Raw genomic sequence first — 16,347 nt, 5'->3', positions numbered from 1 at the left:
GGAACTGACTTCCATCCCTAAGAACGTCAGTAGGGGGTGTTGCAGATTACTTGTGAATGCATCTTAACATGCATGCCCATTTGGAAGCAGCATTGCATTTCCTCCATCCAAGCTTCTCAGACTATCACAAAGTCCCACCTAACCACACCTCCCAAAGTCATGATCTTCCTCCTATTACTCCACAGATCCTAATCATAAATTAGCCAAGAAAGCAAGGATAAAGTGAAACTTACTTGATCTAAGAAGAGTTCTGTGACCACTTTTAGGCGTCATTGGAGGTGGAACCGAATGACCACTTGAAGAGAGGATAGCATTAAAATATAGCCCAGATCCTTCTCTCACTGGACTAAGAATTGGTGGAGGAGTGTAAGGAGGTAGCTCAAAGTTCCTATCTGAAGGATGATCTGCCAGACGGACAGGTGACCGTAAGTGGCTCTGGTATGGAGTAATGTTAGAATAAACAGGTGGTGCAATAAAGGTGCCAGCTTTTGGTGGTATGAAAAGTGGCTCAGGTCTTGGTCGCTGCTTTGGTTTCCGGGCAAAGCCCTCTGCTTCATCCTTTGGAACAGCATCTTCATGCTGTTAGAAAAGAATTACATACTTAATTTCATTTTAAAAGCTCATGTAATTTGAAAAACTTCAGTGGGATGAAACATTCTTTCATGGCAGCTCAAAATCTGGATAGGGCAGTTGGAGGGTGTCTCAACAATCAGCACAAAGGGATAAAGGAAGGAAGAAGATGGGTAATGGAACGGACACACAGGAACCATTAGGTAGCAACACTAGCTCTGAGTGCTTATGAAGTTATGTTTTACAAGAACTACACGTATGTCTGGTCCAGTCTTGGCTGTAAAGATAATGACCCCGTGGTAGCTTTAAAAGAGGACATAAAAGTACAGCAGAACCCTGGTATAGATACAGGGCGACACCAAATAGCGGTAAGAGAACAGAAGACAAGATAATATTGTCTTAGATGGTCAAGCATTTAAATGCAGAGAGGCTTCCTTAGATGCCCGCCATTTCTCTGCCTTGAGATCAAACTACTTTAATAGAAAAGCATATGGATAAAAGTTACATAATTAAACCTAACAGATTCGGCTCATCTTTGGTTTCTTGGTCTATCTGTACCTGATTTGAGGTTTCCATGTTAGCATTACGATTAGATCGCCTCCGAGTGACTATCACAGAAGGCTTGCGTTCACAAGGAGATCGATCATTTGCTTGACCTTTCTGGAGCTTCCCATCTTCAGACTTTTCTTTTCCAAGGCTCTGGAAGTCAATTTTCCTCACTGGCACAGATACAGGAATGATAAGAGGCACAAGACTGTTATCCTCCCGGGCCCTTTTGGGAGCTGGTGGAGAACTGGCGAATTCCACAACACTTTTTGCAGCTGTAGGTCCTGGAGCTGCTATCAGCACACCCTTCTCTTCTGAAGTATCCAGTTCCTGAGAAGAGAAATAGATTCCTTGGAAGTTCTGCAGCACTTAACATAATAAATGATATCTCACTTTCAGTGCATATCAAGTTTCTCAATGCAATTTGCAAGCTGAAATGGATTTGGAAAAATGTTACTGGAAGAAAAAGAACACTTCACAAAAGTGTTACCAAAATTTCTTAGAACTGAGTATTGCCTGAAGTCTCAACTGCTAGAATATTTGTATACATTGCTCTTAAGTATCATTCTACTACCTGTAGTTTGGCATTGTATTTTCCAGATGAATTTGTGCCCTGCCATGTAACTTCCAACAAAGGTTCTTCAGTCTCAGTAATGATCATAAGCTGCAGGTTATTAATTTGAAATATTGGACTTCTGTTCCAGGAAAGCCTGAACCATGATAATCTTAATTAAATCTCTCATACAAAAAACAGAGATAGCTTTTCACTGCATTCTTTCCAATTTACATGACAGAAGCAACTTTCCTTCTTATAACTGGAGTCTTTGAGGATGTGAGTCAGGAGGCTTGAGCCTGAAGGACTCTTTCTCAGCAGAATCAACATGGTGTAACTGCAAACCAGCACTTTTTTCACTGGTATTACAGCTTCCATGTCTCTGCTTTCTTTCACTCGTGGAAACGCTAGAAAATTGAGCTCCAAAGAGATGGGAATGGAGAATGTATAAATCCCTGAATAAAAACAGGGATACTGTAACACCAGACGTCAGTACTGTTAGATCAGTGATTTCTAGTCCTTCAACTGACTATCCACATGTTCATTCCACTCTCAATTCAAAAGTAGTTGCCAGCTCACTTAGAAGCCAGGTGTTAAAGTACAACTTTTAAAAGCATCTCTCTCTCTTCAGGGATGCAAAAGGCCTTCTTGAGCTTCAATGAACTGCAGTCTAGAAGCTGTAGAAGATTCTCCTTTGGGTGTTTCAGTTGAGAATTTGTTGCACCACCTGAAATAGGCAGGCACAGTATGATGGGCAGCTCTGGTGCAAAGCATCAGTTGTGATGCTACATGTAGACAGATGTTACTGTTCAAATACTAATTTTGTATAAGGTATTCATCTACACTGGAGTGTTCAAACAACTGGTTCAGATTATGAATGTGTCTTCCTTCATCAATGTCCTTCTTACATGCTCTTCACATAACCTCTGCTAGAGTTGTTAGGTTGTTTATAATAAAGACACTGATAAGAGCAGCAGACCACTCTCCTCCAGTAAACATGTTCCTTTTTCTCCCTCACATGATATCCAGCTACCTTAAAGATGTAAAATCCATCAGACCTCAGGTCAGAATTTTAACATCTTTCAAAACCTCACCCTGGAAGCCTGAAGAGATCTAAACATAAAGAGTTCTTCTGCTAGTGTCATCATGGAAGCAAACAAGCTGCTTGTATAACTGCAAAGAACAAAAGAGCATCTGTCAAAACACTCCCATGTTCAGTCTTTACATTGTGAATCAAGCTGCAAGTAGACATGCCTTCCAATGGCCAATTTCTTGCTTTGCCTCTCAGGGCCTGTTCCTAGATGCTCTCTTGGCTTTTTCTTGCCACAGTGTTGGTGATCAGTCTGCAGTGTGAATTAGATGCCTCCCTGCAATACAACCATACAACAGCGGGGAGAGTATGAGCAAATAGCTCACGCTGCTAACTACTACTAGTTTTCTATCAAAGCTGCTTGTTCAACTGGAGTTAGAGCAAAAAGGATTAAAGACAGCATCAGCAGTCACCGTGTTGTCTGCTCTGCAAGAAATGGAGTAGGCTATGGATATTTGCCTCATTGTTTATTAGTTCAGTTCTTTCACTCAAATAGCACATCCCTCTAAGGAAGGGATTGGAAAAAACAGCCACAGACAGACTAGGGAAAAAAATGATGACGAGAACAAGAGAGGGAATAAAATTCCCTTCCCTTTGTTGTCTGACTGGGCAGCAACTCAAGTGGCAAAACCGTACATAAAAGTAGCTCATGCTCTAACACTCACACTTCATCAGCCTCTTGCAACAAAGCTTCCCAAGAAAAGTTATCTTTACTTCTCACGAGACACTCTCAATGAAAGATTAGTCAAACCACAACTGAAAGAAAAGCTCCAAAAAACCCTCAGAAAAACCCCACCACTTGTCTCACCTAGGCTAGTTAATTTTGAACCCTGTCATCTTGCTGTACGGAATACATACTGTACAGTTCAGACTGATGGGACACCAAAAGGATAAGAGTAGTGAACTACCTAATCAGCCAACACTAATTTTTTTCCCCATCAAGCCCTAGAGAAGCTCTACAGACACACTATGTCCTCAGGTTACCAATCCACAAACATCCGCTGCAGGTCATTCTCAGAAACAGGACACAGCACCCGACAGACCTTTGTTAGGCCTGGTATAATTTCTTCATGTCAGTGAAGCTTCCTCAGGCTTTTAATATTTGGGAAATATTGAATGTGTAAATTGCATTATGTAGTTTTTAGACAGCAGAATTTAGAAAACAACTGGTAAAACTGAAAAAACTGGCAGGTAAGCAACAGTCTTTTAACGTAAAAGAGCGATAAATTGGTAAAAAGACACAAACTGAACTGCTTATACTTGTCTCTCTAAATTTCTGATCAGCTTGAGGCCTAAGCTGAAAATGTCCATATTTGAAGCCCTAGGCTAAAACCACATTCAGTATTAGTGAAATAAAAATGCCCTTAGGTGGTTTCACTGCACCAAGAGGTCTCTATTCTCCCACATCTACAAATTACAGTAGCTGAACTTATATGCCACCACTCCAGAGCTGCCCTTGCTGTACTACAATACGCCTTGCATCAAGATATCACCCTATCATGCATATGTAGATAAATTCCTTTCATTTCAGTCCTATTTTGTAGTCTAAACCATGCCATATTGGTTAGGATGTATACCTTACCTTTACATTCTGAAGAGAGGCCAGCTCAACAGCTTTTTGGGCCAGAGTTAGCAAATTGGCTTCTTGAGATACACGCCGTCTCCGTCGTGTACTCTGGATTACCCCACCTCGGACACCCTGAAAATCATTACTTCTCTGAGCGTTTTCTTCAGCTGCTTCTACCTGTTTCTCCCCATCTCTACCGTTCTGGGCTGTGGCTTGCCTGTCTGTTTCCATCTGGCACAGCTCACTGTTGACTGGGACATCCTTCTGCCCCAGATCCATTCTCTTGGGGTGCGAATAGCTACTTTTGTTGTGGGCCAGTGATTCAGGTGGCTGCTGTAATGGGACCTCTTGCTGATGTGTTTGCCAGTGATGCAGAAATAAATTGCTAGGTTGTTCTTCTGCCTGCTTGGAAGCCAACGCTTCCCCTGCAGGTGTCGGCAAAACACCTTCTTTGGAGAGTCTCCGTGACCTTCTTGGAAAGGGAATCTGGGTCTGAGGTAGCACAGTCTGTTGGTTCTGCTCTGTTAGAGCCTTGAATAGTTCCTGGTTCCTCTCTGTTTGCTGAAACTGGTGTGCCATCATGTGATGCTGAGGTGCTGCAGCTGCCACATGGGGCTGTGCTATGGAAGTAGTTTGCTGCAGACTGAAGGCTTGTGTGGCAGCCTGTTGCTGCTGCTGCTGTTGAGGATAGAAATTTTCAAACAGTTGTAGCTGGGGAAGAGCCTGCTGTTTTTGTTGAGCAGTAAATGCTGGACTGGAAGAAGCTGGGGCCTCTTGAAAGACATGTAACAATTCAGGAAGACCCTGCTTTTGGCCTTGATGACCAAATGCAAGTTGGAAAGGCTGTAATGGCAGACTCTGATTCTGCTGCTGCTGTTTCTGCATCTGATGAAAAGAATTCATTTGAGCTTGCTGTCTAACCAGGGCTTGCTGCTCCAGCTGAGCCTTCTGGGACATCATCTGCTGAACAGCATCTCCATACAAGTCCAGCTGTGACACAAACACTCCTTTCTCTTGACTTCTTTTAAGAGCTTCGGAGTGGCCATAGAAGCCCGGGGCACCAGCATTGGAGTGAGGTCCTTTTGGGTTGCCCCCAAAAACCATACTGTGATTCCACATCGAAGGTGGAGACTGCCAGTGGCTGTCACCCCTCTCTGGCAACCTGTTTCCCATCAGTGAATTCTGCCATTTGACAGCTGCCACCGTCTGGGGCATCATCATTGATTCTGCTCTATCGTGATTGTAAACAGAGTTCATCAAAGCAACATTGTTGGGGGCACTTGTTAATCCTCCTGCGTGAGAAATCTCCATGGTTTGGGAGACAGGTATATTCCCACCATGACCATAGTACTGTCCTTCCTTAAGCTGCTGCTGTGGTTCTTTTGATGACACAGCTATTTCCTGCTCATTAAAATAGGCAATTCGTTTCCCAGTCCTTTTGCTTGAAGACTTTTGCTGAGCCTGAAGATTCATGGTTCAGTCTATTCTCCCAGTTGCACACACTGTATTTACAATCCACCCATCCCTGAGGCTGGGGGAGGAAAGGCACGGAAGTCTCTCTTTTCCATTCAGTTTTAGTAATAAAGGGCAGGAAAGAAGTCCAGATGAAAGTATATCCACTTCCTTTTTCTTCGTGTGCTTCTCCCACTTCTTTTCACTCTTGTCCTTTGTGGTTCAGAGGTCAGTAGGGTCCAGTTAGTTACAGGTCCTGAAATAGAGAAGCAATTGCAATGAATCATCAACAGACATAACTGGCATATAAACCCTCACGCGATAAGAAACAATGTGTGTGTCTGTCCCATTTCCCATGGAAGTGAAATCAGGATAGTATGTGTAAGAAATAATAGATCTGACCTGCTAGAAGAATGTAAACCAAAACAGCTTAGTTTTACAAAACAGATACCACACTGTACTTGCGTGATGCAAACTCCCAATTGCACACAGACTTCTGACTAATCACTCAAGCTCATCATGAAGGTTTTTCTCTTAAACTCCTCTCATCTGGCCAATTACTTCTACGTCTTCCTGTAGCCAGAATAATCTGTTTTTAATCTGAACTCAAAAACACAAACCAAAAAACCCCTCATGACTCGCCGAAAGAAAAATGTGTCAGGCCACATTTCCCAAGGACATTTAAAACATAAGACATGTACACGAAAGCTGCAGCCAAACACGCAGCAAGATGCTCAAAGTCGGTGTTTTGAAGGAAAGGATCAGGCAGCAGTCCATCGTTCACTCCCCCTCCCCCAATCACTACAGTTGCTTTCCAATTAAGAGCTGCCCACCAAGGACCCAAGCGCTGGATGAAGACAGGGCCTGCTCAACTGTCGCCCTTCCAGATGCTTTTTTCAACAGCTGAAAGCAACTGCTCCTGCTCAGGTCACACTCATGGAAGAGTAGTTCAGGCAGACTGTTACAGCTGCTCCTGGACACCAGCAAGTATCTGTCGGTGTAAAGCTACAAACATACAGGAGAAAGACTTTCCCGTACATGCAGTCTGGGACAACTCTCCTCTTCTACAGAAAAAAAGCTATCCACAAACTTGGGCTTTAAAAGCCTAGTTTGCAGGATTAAGGTCTAATGTGTTAAGACATACACTAGTACTTCTATTAAGACACCTAAAACCTTTTAAGTAGTTTTAAATTTAATTACATTCTTAAACTACTACTAACACTCAAGTTATTAAGTCTCCATTACTATCTCTTTTCAATACGCACTGTTCCACTTCAAATCACATTGCCAATATATTTCAGAAAGATTTAGATAAATTGATAAAAACCTATTCCTATTGCATCCCTTCTGCTATAAAATCAGGTTTCTCTTGAGTGGAGCAGGTAAGACTAACACATACATCCCCTCCAATGAAACGTGCAATATATTTATCTCTCTCTTGAAAGAGGTCAAACAAATGAATTAATGACAGTCCTTGATTAGGACTAAACTGTGATATATGAAAGCTTTGCTTGTGTTGCTCCAGTTGTATCTTTGCTCCCCAAGACTCCCTAACTGTTACCTTAGGCCTCTTTGTCTGTTTAGGTAAGATTTAAGACGCTCGTTAGGCTTCCTACGTAAATCATAACAGACTCAAGACCTTCAATGGACACTTGGACAGTTCCTGGAATGTGCAAACTAAGATAGGAGGGACTCAAACAAAAGGATACAGAGACCCTGTATGAGGAGGATGATTTGTGCTGATTGAGGAGGAAGACACCTGGACTTTACAGGTGACTTCACAGCACATGCGCTGGAAAGAAGGTCAACTAGTGAACACTGTGAGGAAGACTGCTTACTTCTTCCCTCAACCACTGAAAATCCGCAACAGAACTTAGGACACATGCTCAAAGGGGTGTCAACTTATGTAAATGGATTGAGAACTCATTATCATAAGACATCCCTTCCCATAATGAATATGTATGATCTTTATGTATGAAAACTGATGTCCCTTACTAACTCGGGGGAGCCCTTATGATGGAGAATCCCCCGGGGCGACCCCAGCACTGCTAATAAAGAATACCTGCTTAACAGTAACAAACTTTACTGTTGAGTCAATTTCTCTGTTTCACTCTCTAAAATGACAAATATTAAAACAAAAGCATAGAGTACACTGAAGTCCTGTAACCTGAGCTTCCTCTAAACAGATATTGCTACAGTGCAGATTTTAATACTGGGGTTGGGAGCATGAGGAGGAAAAGACAAAAGAGTTTAAATTAACTTACGCAACTTCCACTTGAGAGGCCTCTCTTGGCTTCAGCGCTACTGGAACCATGGGCCTGTGTTTCAGAGTGAAGTGACTCACTTCCTCAGGCTGTTACATAGCTGTTCCCCCCCACGCTCCCTCCCCCTTTGCCCTGGCTACAAACCATGGACTTCTGCCACCCCGTATCACGGAGCCAGGGCGTTCCTCCCTCCTCTAAGCACAACGTCTCGGCTCATTTTCCAGTCCTCTCTCAACAGGACAAAAATAACCCTAGGAGAAATTATGGACACGTGAGATGGAAAATTCTCTCTAAACTGCAACTGGTACACAAATGAGGATTTAATAAACTAAGTTTTTCCTATTTCAAAACTTCATTAGGAGTGGAAAAAACATCGTACAGCAGGAAACTGGATCCCTGGTAGCAAAAATGTAGAGGTAGAAAGGTTGCTATATGCCTCTCAGGTGCATTCATGTTATATTCTCTCCTTGCTTTTTGCAGCACTGCCACAAATGTAACAGAGCTAACAGCTAAACCACAGTACCTGAAGTAATACTACTAACAGTGGTTTCTGACACTTATTTTCTGAAATCACGAGCTATTTTTCTCTCCAAACTAGACCGCATTGTAACAGTTTTTCTTCCACCGATGCTTCTGAGTGCTTTTGTGTTGATCATTCACAAAATTCTGATAAAAAAATGCAAGTTATTCTGTATATCAGAAGACATAATCATCAGATCAAGTTTAAATCTGCCAGACAGCCTTTAGAAGCTCTGCTGTAGATTGTCTACACTTTGAGGAAGAATGCAGTGATAACTGCCCAAAAGCCAGCATAGATCTCATCTCAAGGGTACTCGTTTAACCCTTCTAAAAAAAAAAAAAAAAAAAAAAAGGGAAAAAAACAAGGGGGGAAAAAAAAAACAAAACCAAACAGCTGTTTATGTTCTTAACAGAGGTGCATGAGATCTGCAACTACCACATACACACAAGTATCCAGAAGACCTTTAGAAAGAGGAGTCTCCAAATGGGGAGAAAGTGCTGCATTAGCACAGCTCTCCAAACCCCCCACTTGTGTGGATTTTGGCTTTGTTTTTTCCATTACTAGATAAGAAGCCACCAGCATTGCAAAGCCTAACTCAGACCAGTTTAGAACTGCACCCATCTAGGAAAGAGATGTAACAGAAGCATTAAGATGTATTAAGATGCCAAGTTCACACAAAAAGTAAGTTCAGACATAATCTAAAGGAGGGAGAGGAATACGTACTTGTGTGTTCCATAAAGAGAGTCCTAAAAAAATATTATATGCCTCTTAGGAAAGTTATCTTGTCGCTTAAGACGACACTAGTGACTGAAGAACAACTGAAGTTACAGCAGCACAAACACCGGGATAGTGAAGTGATATGACTGAGGAGGAAAGTCATTTAAGGTGCTTTGAACAAAACACACTTACTGAACATCCCAGTTCTCCCAGTTGCATGCAAAAATAAATCCCAGCTAAGTGGTCAGCAAGAAATAAAAGAGGATTTGGTGCATCCAGCATCACAAAACTAGGTTTTTAAACCTCCTTTCTATATAGAAAAATCTGCAGAAAAATTTCTTGGTAGGTCACCCTAATAATAATAGTCCGTAGTTCAAGCTGAAGTGATAGATGTTCAAGCTGCAGCATGACTATGCTCCAGGAAAGCTCACACTTGGCAGCTTCATTGCCTGAGCACTGCTGGCTCTATGACTAAGCAGGCTTCCCTCCCTGGGGTTGAGAAATGAGCTCACAGTATCATCATCCTAGCCAATTACCAGCTTTGGGGTTTTTTGTTTGTTTTACTTTAAATTCAGCACAAGAGTCAGCCTGCAGTAGCGCAGTAAAATGGCAACACGCTTCCAGGCTTACGTGTGCTTTGGAGCAGTACACCCCTGACCATCTCTTACTTTCGAACCAAGCAGAGCCAGTTCTGATACCCTAATTCCCAGAAGATACTATGTCTTGCCTCAAAATATGCTCAAGTGATATGATACCTTGCATTTCCTTTACACTTTGCAGGGAAAAAGCAGAACCTAGCATCAGTATATTTTGTCTTAATAACTCTGAGAATTGGCATGCAACATCATCAGTTATTTTCACTTCCAGGAACTTCTGGCACGCAAGAACATCTCTCAAACTTTCTTCAATTGAATAAAATTTTATGTCACCTCCTCTAATACTGTAAATATTTTCTAATTTCTAAGGAAATTTTTTGTGTTGCAAGGTTTTCTCACCTAGACCTAAAAAAAAAAAGGTCAAATTATGCAGTATTTTCTGAAATGAAAGAAACATTAGCAAAGTAACCTATTGCACCTATATTGAGAGAAGTTAAGACTTTGCATTTTTAGCTAAAACTTCTCCAGCATATCTGCACTGGAGCGTTAAAGAAAATCATAAATACATACAAAACACCACATGGGCTAGATTTAGGCAAAGCCTCCTGAAGGACTTAAGTATACAACAGGACTTAGGAGTCTCTGCCTGCATCCAGGATGCTGTTCTCAAATTAATAAAGTCCTTTCAAAGCAGAGGTATCTGAGGAGCGCAGTGCACAGGCACTCCAAACCACTCACTAGGCTGGTACCAGCCCTGAGCACCCATTAGCATATTTTACTCAAACCAAAGTAGGCATGTCTGAACGATTCTGCAGAACCTATCTGTTGCAACCATCTTGTCCCAGTTTATCATGAGCCCAGAGAGTTTGCTATACAACCTTTTTAATTTTTTTTTTTTTAAGTTAAAAGGTTATTTGATTTAGAGGTCAAATTAACAACACTAAGTTGCAACCATTTAAAATATCTTTATCTCCCTTTAAAACTTTTTGCCTGTATATTTAATAACCATCCACCATTATTCAATTTCTTTAAATATTCTCCTCACTAAGTATGTATATTTGTACAATTTCACATATCAAGTTCACGAACTTACTAGTAACCTTAAACTCCACTCTTCAGCCCACCTGTTGAGCGCTGTGCTGTCCTGTCCTTTGCTTAGCTCATTTGCTACACCACCTATATTCGGCATGATAAGCAAGTTTAAGTTTTGCACATTCCTAATCTCCTTTGAGATCATTTGCACACAATTCTCTCTGACAGTATTGCTGCAGAAATTACTTGGGAAAGGCTCTGACTTCGCACACACCTTGGCAAAATTAACGATGCAGAAAATAATGATCATAGACAATCTTCTATTTCACCACATTAATCTTAGCTTTTAAATACTTCAAGTGTTTTTCACGTGAAAAATCAAAAGTGTTCCTGGGTTCTAGCTAATGTACATTCTCAGCCTTAACTGCAACAATGCTGTCACAGTTCCTTACGAGAAATCTGTCAAATTGGAGTGATGAGAATCACTTCTCACTAAATCCTTCTGCTGCCAGCAGCTCAAGTTACTGACCTCCCTGTAAGAAGCTATCACTTTTAATGATGATGAACAGGTTCCAAGAACAAATTTTACGTTTAAGTCAAACACAGCAAGCTACTCTATGTCCTTCTGAGACAGAGCAATCAAGCCTTCCTTCTCTAATTTGCTCATTATGATGATCAAATCCCAGATTTATAAAACAGGCAAAGAATCATAACACACATTTTACCAATGAGGAACAAAAACAGAGGAACTAACTCTCTTCTAATATCGCACAACAAACAAGGTCAAAAATCGAGAACAGAATATAGGATACTAGCTACCAGCTCCTCTCCAATCCTGCAAGAAAACGTGGGTTTAAATCTACAGGCAGAAGATAAAAATTGGGTGCCCTATTTACACATGTGCAGAAAGGGCAAAGAAAATTTAATTCCTCCAGTGCAATAGCAGGGCAGAGATAGTTCAATCAGGTGGGGTTTATTTCTGGTTTTGGCGGTTTGTTTTTTCAAATGACTGGGAGACTTACAGAGCATCGCAAACAAGGAACTTGTTCCAAGTAACAGAAATTTTGTCCCTATGAAACTACCACCTATGAAACCACCACCACCACCTATTGCAACAGTCTTGAGTAAGAACTAAGAAAGCAGTGAAAACATGGGACAGTTTTTGTGTTGGGCAGAAGACTTGCAAAGCTTACTGCACAGCTTACCCGTATCCTATGCTTACTCTGCTGTATATGAAAACAGCTTCCATCTCTCCCTCAAAAGCCTCTCCTGCACACTCACTTTGTCACATTTTCCTCCAGACAGTTAGCTACATCAAAATTCCTGCAGATTGTTTGCAACCTCCCACTCACCACCTTCAGACACCTTGAACAGGAAGGATAACAGCACAGCTTTCCTACACATCACTTGGGAGGGAACAAGAAAAAACAGAAAACAGACCATGTTTATAAATTCTATACCGCAAAGTACAGCAATCTATCTTCTGAAGAAAGGCAAGGGAAAGCTCAAAGCAACCGAGAAACACAACATTGTCCAAGAAAGCCAGAAACTTAAACGGAGCATTATGGTTTTATGTCCTTGTCACCTTATCCCAAATGGTACAGCGTCTTCCACAGATACCTAGAAAGCCTGTCTCTAAAGTGAAAGGCGTCTTGTCCAGCACCGAAAAGCAGCGACTGAATCCCAAAGCGAAAAGCAGCAACTGAATCCCAAAGCGGACATACAAAACCAACTAGGCTCCAGTTTAAATTAAGTCCACTACAAAAGAGTAAGTAGGTGACAACCATCCCTCTCCAACACCTCCAAGTAAGAAACTAATCTAGAGAACTACATCAGATAAAAGTCCTAGAATCAATCAAGCCTATGAAATGGGGAAGGCTTACTCGTTTGCGTAACACTGCATAGCAAAAAAGGAACTCTACAGCGCATAAATAGGGGCAAAGAGAAGAAAGTGCTTCACAGACAGACAAAAGGGAAAACAGGGCATCCAGGAAGTCTGACAACTTCCACTGTTGCCTGAAGGTGCCTGCCTGGGGCTAGCAAACACATACCTAAAGTAGTACACATGGAAAACATTTATGGCCTACCCGAATTTTTCACGTGATTGGCCCATTTCTATTGGGAAGAAAGACTGAAGCTATGACTGACTTCAACAGCATGGTTAAAATTACTTTTCTACCACTTTCACTTCCCCATTTTCAGAGGCTGGGAATTGATAAAGCTGTATTAAACTACTGTACTAACCAGAGATTCAAAAGTGAAATCCATTAGCTCTGTGACATGAATCAGGGAAGACAACGGTCATGCTGAAGGACCATGTGCCAGCAAAATCAGGTAGCTTGTATTGCACTACCAGATGTGACAAACTACCGCTCCAATCTAGATCATTCCTGACATTCAGCATCATAAATTAATTACCTACAGCAACCACAGTAACACAAAATGTAGGATTAGCATATCATTTGGGAAAAATATACATACCTAAGTAGAAAATATTAACTACACCACATGAACTAAGCAAACCAAGGAGAAATACAAAGCCTTAAGTAAAATATTCTGGTCTATTACAGTGAAGGAAGGGAGTGAAAATGTGTTCTCATAGATGTTATTTAATTGAGCGGCTTGCTTTACTGTTCAAATGATCTTAAAATTCACCTAAGCAGGCACTGTGATTATATTGTGACCTACTATTTACACCCATGGACGTGGTTTTATTTATTCCCTATCACCACAATTTTCCACATTCCATCTAAACACACAGATGCATTTTAGCACACAGGACGTCATAAAGAAAGATTTTTAGTTCTCGAATTGTGGGGTCTGAACCTCAACAGATGCACCTCAAAAGGAAGCGTTCAGATAACAGTTCTATGAAAAGGGAGATGTGTACTTTCAAGGAACACTCGAAAAATAATCTATATTTTGGGATGTCTCCCTCAATTCAAGCTGTAAGCTTGGTACAAGTATGAGGTTCGCGTCTCAGCCTGGTATTTTCCACATAATTTTGTTTTAAAGGGATGAGAAAGATACAAAAAGTTGTAGTTACAAAGAAAATGCCCGTTAAGTGCGGATTAGTCTTGTCCTTACAAGAAACAAGCCAGGCAAAATCTGGTTTACACAAACAGCTCCACCAGAAAAAAAAAAAAAAAAAAAAAATCACCATGGATGAGGAAGAAAAACTACTAAAAAGACAGACTGGAATTTTAAAATTTAGCAGATTATTAAAGAAACAGAAGGAGGAGAAAAAAAACCCACTCTGATTTATTTTTAAAGAAACTGAAAGTGTTGTTTCTACCAGCTATTGAATAGGCACTATAGCAAATACAAGTTATATCCTCAATTAATTTATCCTCAAGAAAAACTTTGAGTGGTATTTCCAAAATAATTGAAATTTTGCCCAAACATCATTCTCATGAAATGATTCATGATTTGCACCAGACTCATCTTTTGCCTTGCACAGCAACAACATGCACTTCTTGGAGAGAACTATGAGAAAGAGACAGCTATGTAAACTGGGCTTTTTGTAAACAAATGTGCAGGAAAGCCCATCTTCATAACCGGCTTTGCAACACAGTGCAGGCTTACCGTTTAACAGAATAGGTATATCATACATTTCTTAAATTAGTTAATGTTTATAAACTGCACTGAAGTTAGGATTATTAGTTGTTATATTCTGTCATCATGATAAATACCATGATCTGAAGAGGTTTGGGCAGCCCCAGAGCGCAGAAAGAGCACAGCAATTAAGGAGTATAAAACGCTGCTTACAGGCTTTGTAAAGTTACACAAACATACTGTTCTTTCCCACTGGAAATCGGTTAACAGTTCTTCTAGTTGTAAGCACTTAAGATAGCTATTTTAAGCTTTTTTGTTTGGAGCTGTCACGGAAGGCAGTTGCTAGCAACAGGGAGACCAACACTCCAACAGGCAGGAATCACAGCAGGCTCTAAAGTCAGAATGGCAAAGAGCAGGCCAAAAGCTTCTCCCTGCCCTGGCATTCACATAGCTGACATAACCACAACATGTCCATGTCCTTCTCCCGCCACAAACACATCAGCTGCAGAACTGCGTGGATACACCCCAAAGACAGACAAAAATCTCTCTGTGCTTTAGCGCCGAGCAGAAGACACATCTGAATGCGCCGAGCTGCAACAGGGAAGACTGCTGCAGGTTCAGCTGTTTCCGTCTTGGCCTCTCCAGCACTCCTTCACAAAACCAGACGTATGTAGGTGTGCAGTGTATGGAATACCACAGTCTGAGTGCTTCACAGATTCCCTTCAAGGTTTTGCAGGAGGTAATGGCCTACAAATAAGGGAAGAGAAAGGGGAAAGTGCGTAGGGACTGTGATACTTTCCATTCCCAGAGGCTTCTTCATGAAAGACATAAACGCACTCCAGTACCTAGACCATGGCTCTCAGCAGAGACACTCTCAACACCATCAAGCAGGCATCATTACTCACCCCAGTCTGGATGGAGGATAGCTGGGACTAAACCATAGGTAGAACCTCAGAGGATCTGGGATCAATTTCCAGCTCTGCTACAGACACACATCTTAAGCAAGCCACTTCAGATCAGTTTATAAAATGAGAATAATACCCGAAACCCAATACACTGAAATTCATAAAGTATTTTGAGGTCATGAAAGTCATGTTATCTTTAACAGTACCCACTAACAGGCTAGATGGGGATTCTTCCACAAAGAGCTTAGAACTTAACACATGATGCAATAACCAAAGAAGAGCGAGGGGGACAAGAAATGAGGTAAAAAGGTCACACAAATAATAACATAGTTGTTCCTTTGTCATATGACTGTCCCTGCCTCAACCCAGAAATATCTTTTTGTTTTTCAGCAGTTATCTAAGTTGAAGCACTGCTGATCTCAGTTTGCCCACATCCACACACTTGCAGTCAGACAGATGCCAGCAGTGACTGAGCCGATCTATTATAAAACTACTCTAGCAGCCAGTCTTTAACAGCACTGACTGGACTTCAGTTCAAATTTCTAAAATTATGTCTTTTAAGAAGTCTTGTGGTCACTGTTGAATATAAAAGGTCTTTTTATTGTGCTGGCACAGTAAGCTCTCAGCCATCACTGGGGCCATCAGGCATTGCAACAATGCAGCTAAGCAAATGCACATGCCAGTTAATACTGGGAGTAGGAACACTGAAAGATATGGGCAAACACAATCATCACATGGTGGAAACCAGAAAGGTTTGAAGAATCCAGGGGCCCAGAGAGCACTCATTTCTGAATCTTTAATTAAAGAATCAGAGCATTCTTGGGCCCCCAGATTCAGAGCTCCCTGCTAGTTACCTGCCAGTCACCTGCCTGATTTCCTCCTTTTAGCCACAGGGATTTCAGTGGAAGAAAGAAAGAGCAGATGGTTGGCACCAATACGGGATCAAATACAAAGCAAGACTCTTTCATTTCTGAGGTGGC

General features: G+C 41.4%; 1 protein-coding gene across 3 annotated transcripts in view; it reads right to left on the bottom strand.

The window, feature by feature from the left end:
* The window catches only part of MIDEAS (mitotic deacetylase associated SANT domain protein), a 58,130-nt gene that overhangs the window by 18,465 nt on the left and 23,318 nt on the right, over positions 1 to 16,347 (bottom strand). For all 3 annotated transcript variants that reach the window (XM_074909619.1, XM_074909618.1, XM_074909620.1), the window contains exons 2-4: positions 4,342 to 6,034; positions 1,129 to 1,446; positions 234 to 579 (exon numbers count right to left, since the gene is read on the bottom strand). In XM_074909619.1, the coding sequence (XP_074765720.1) occupies positions 234 to 579; positions 1,129 to 1,446; positions 4,342 to 5,799 (2,122 nt within the window). In that variant the 5' untranslated portion in view covers positions 5,800 to 6,034. The remainder of the gene's footprint in view (positions 1 to 233; positions 580 to 1,128; positions 1,447 to 4,341; positions 6,035 to 16,347) is intronic.

This window comes from Athene noctua, chromosome 6 (genome assembly GCF_965140245.1).
Source record: "Athene noctua chromosome 6, bAthNoc1.hap1.1, whole genome shotgun sequence".
Classification (NCBI taxonomy): Eukaryota; Metazoa; Chordata; class Aves; order Strigiformes; family Strigidae; genus Athene; species Athene noctua.
This window is presented reverse-complemented; position numbering and strand designations above follow the sequence as displayed.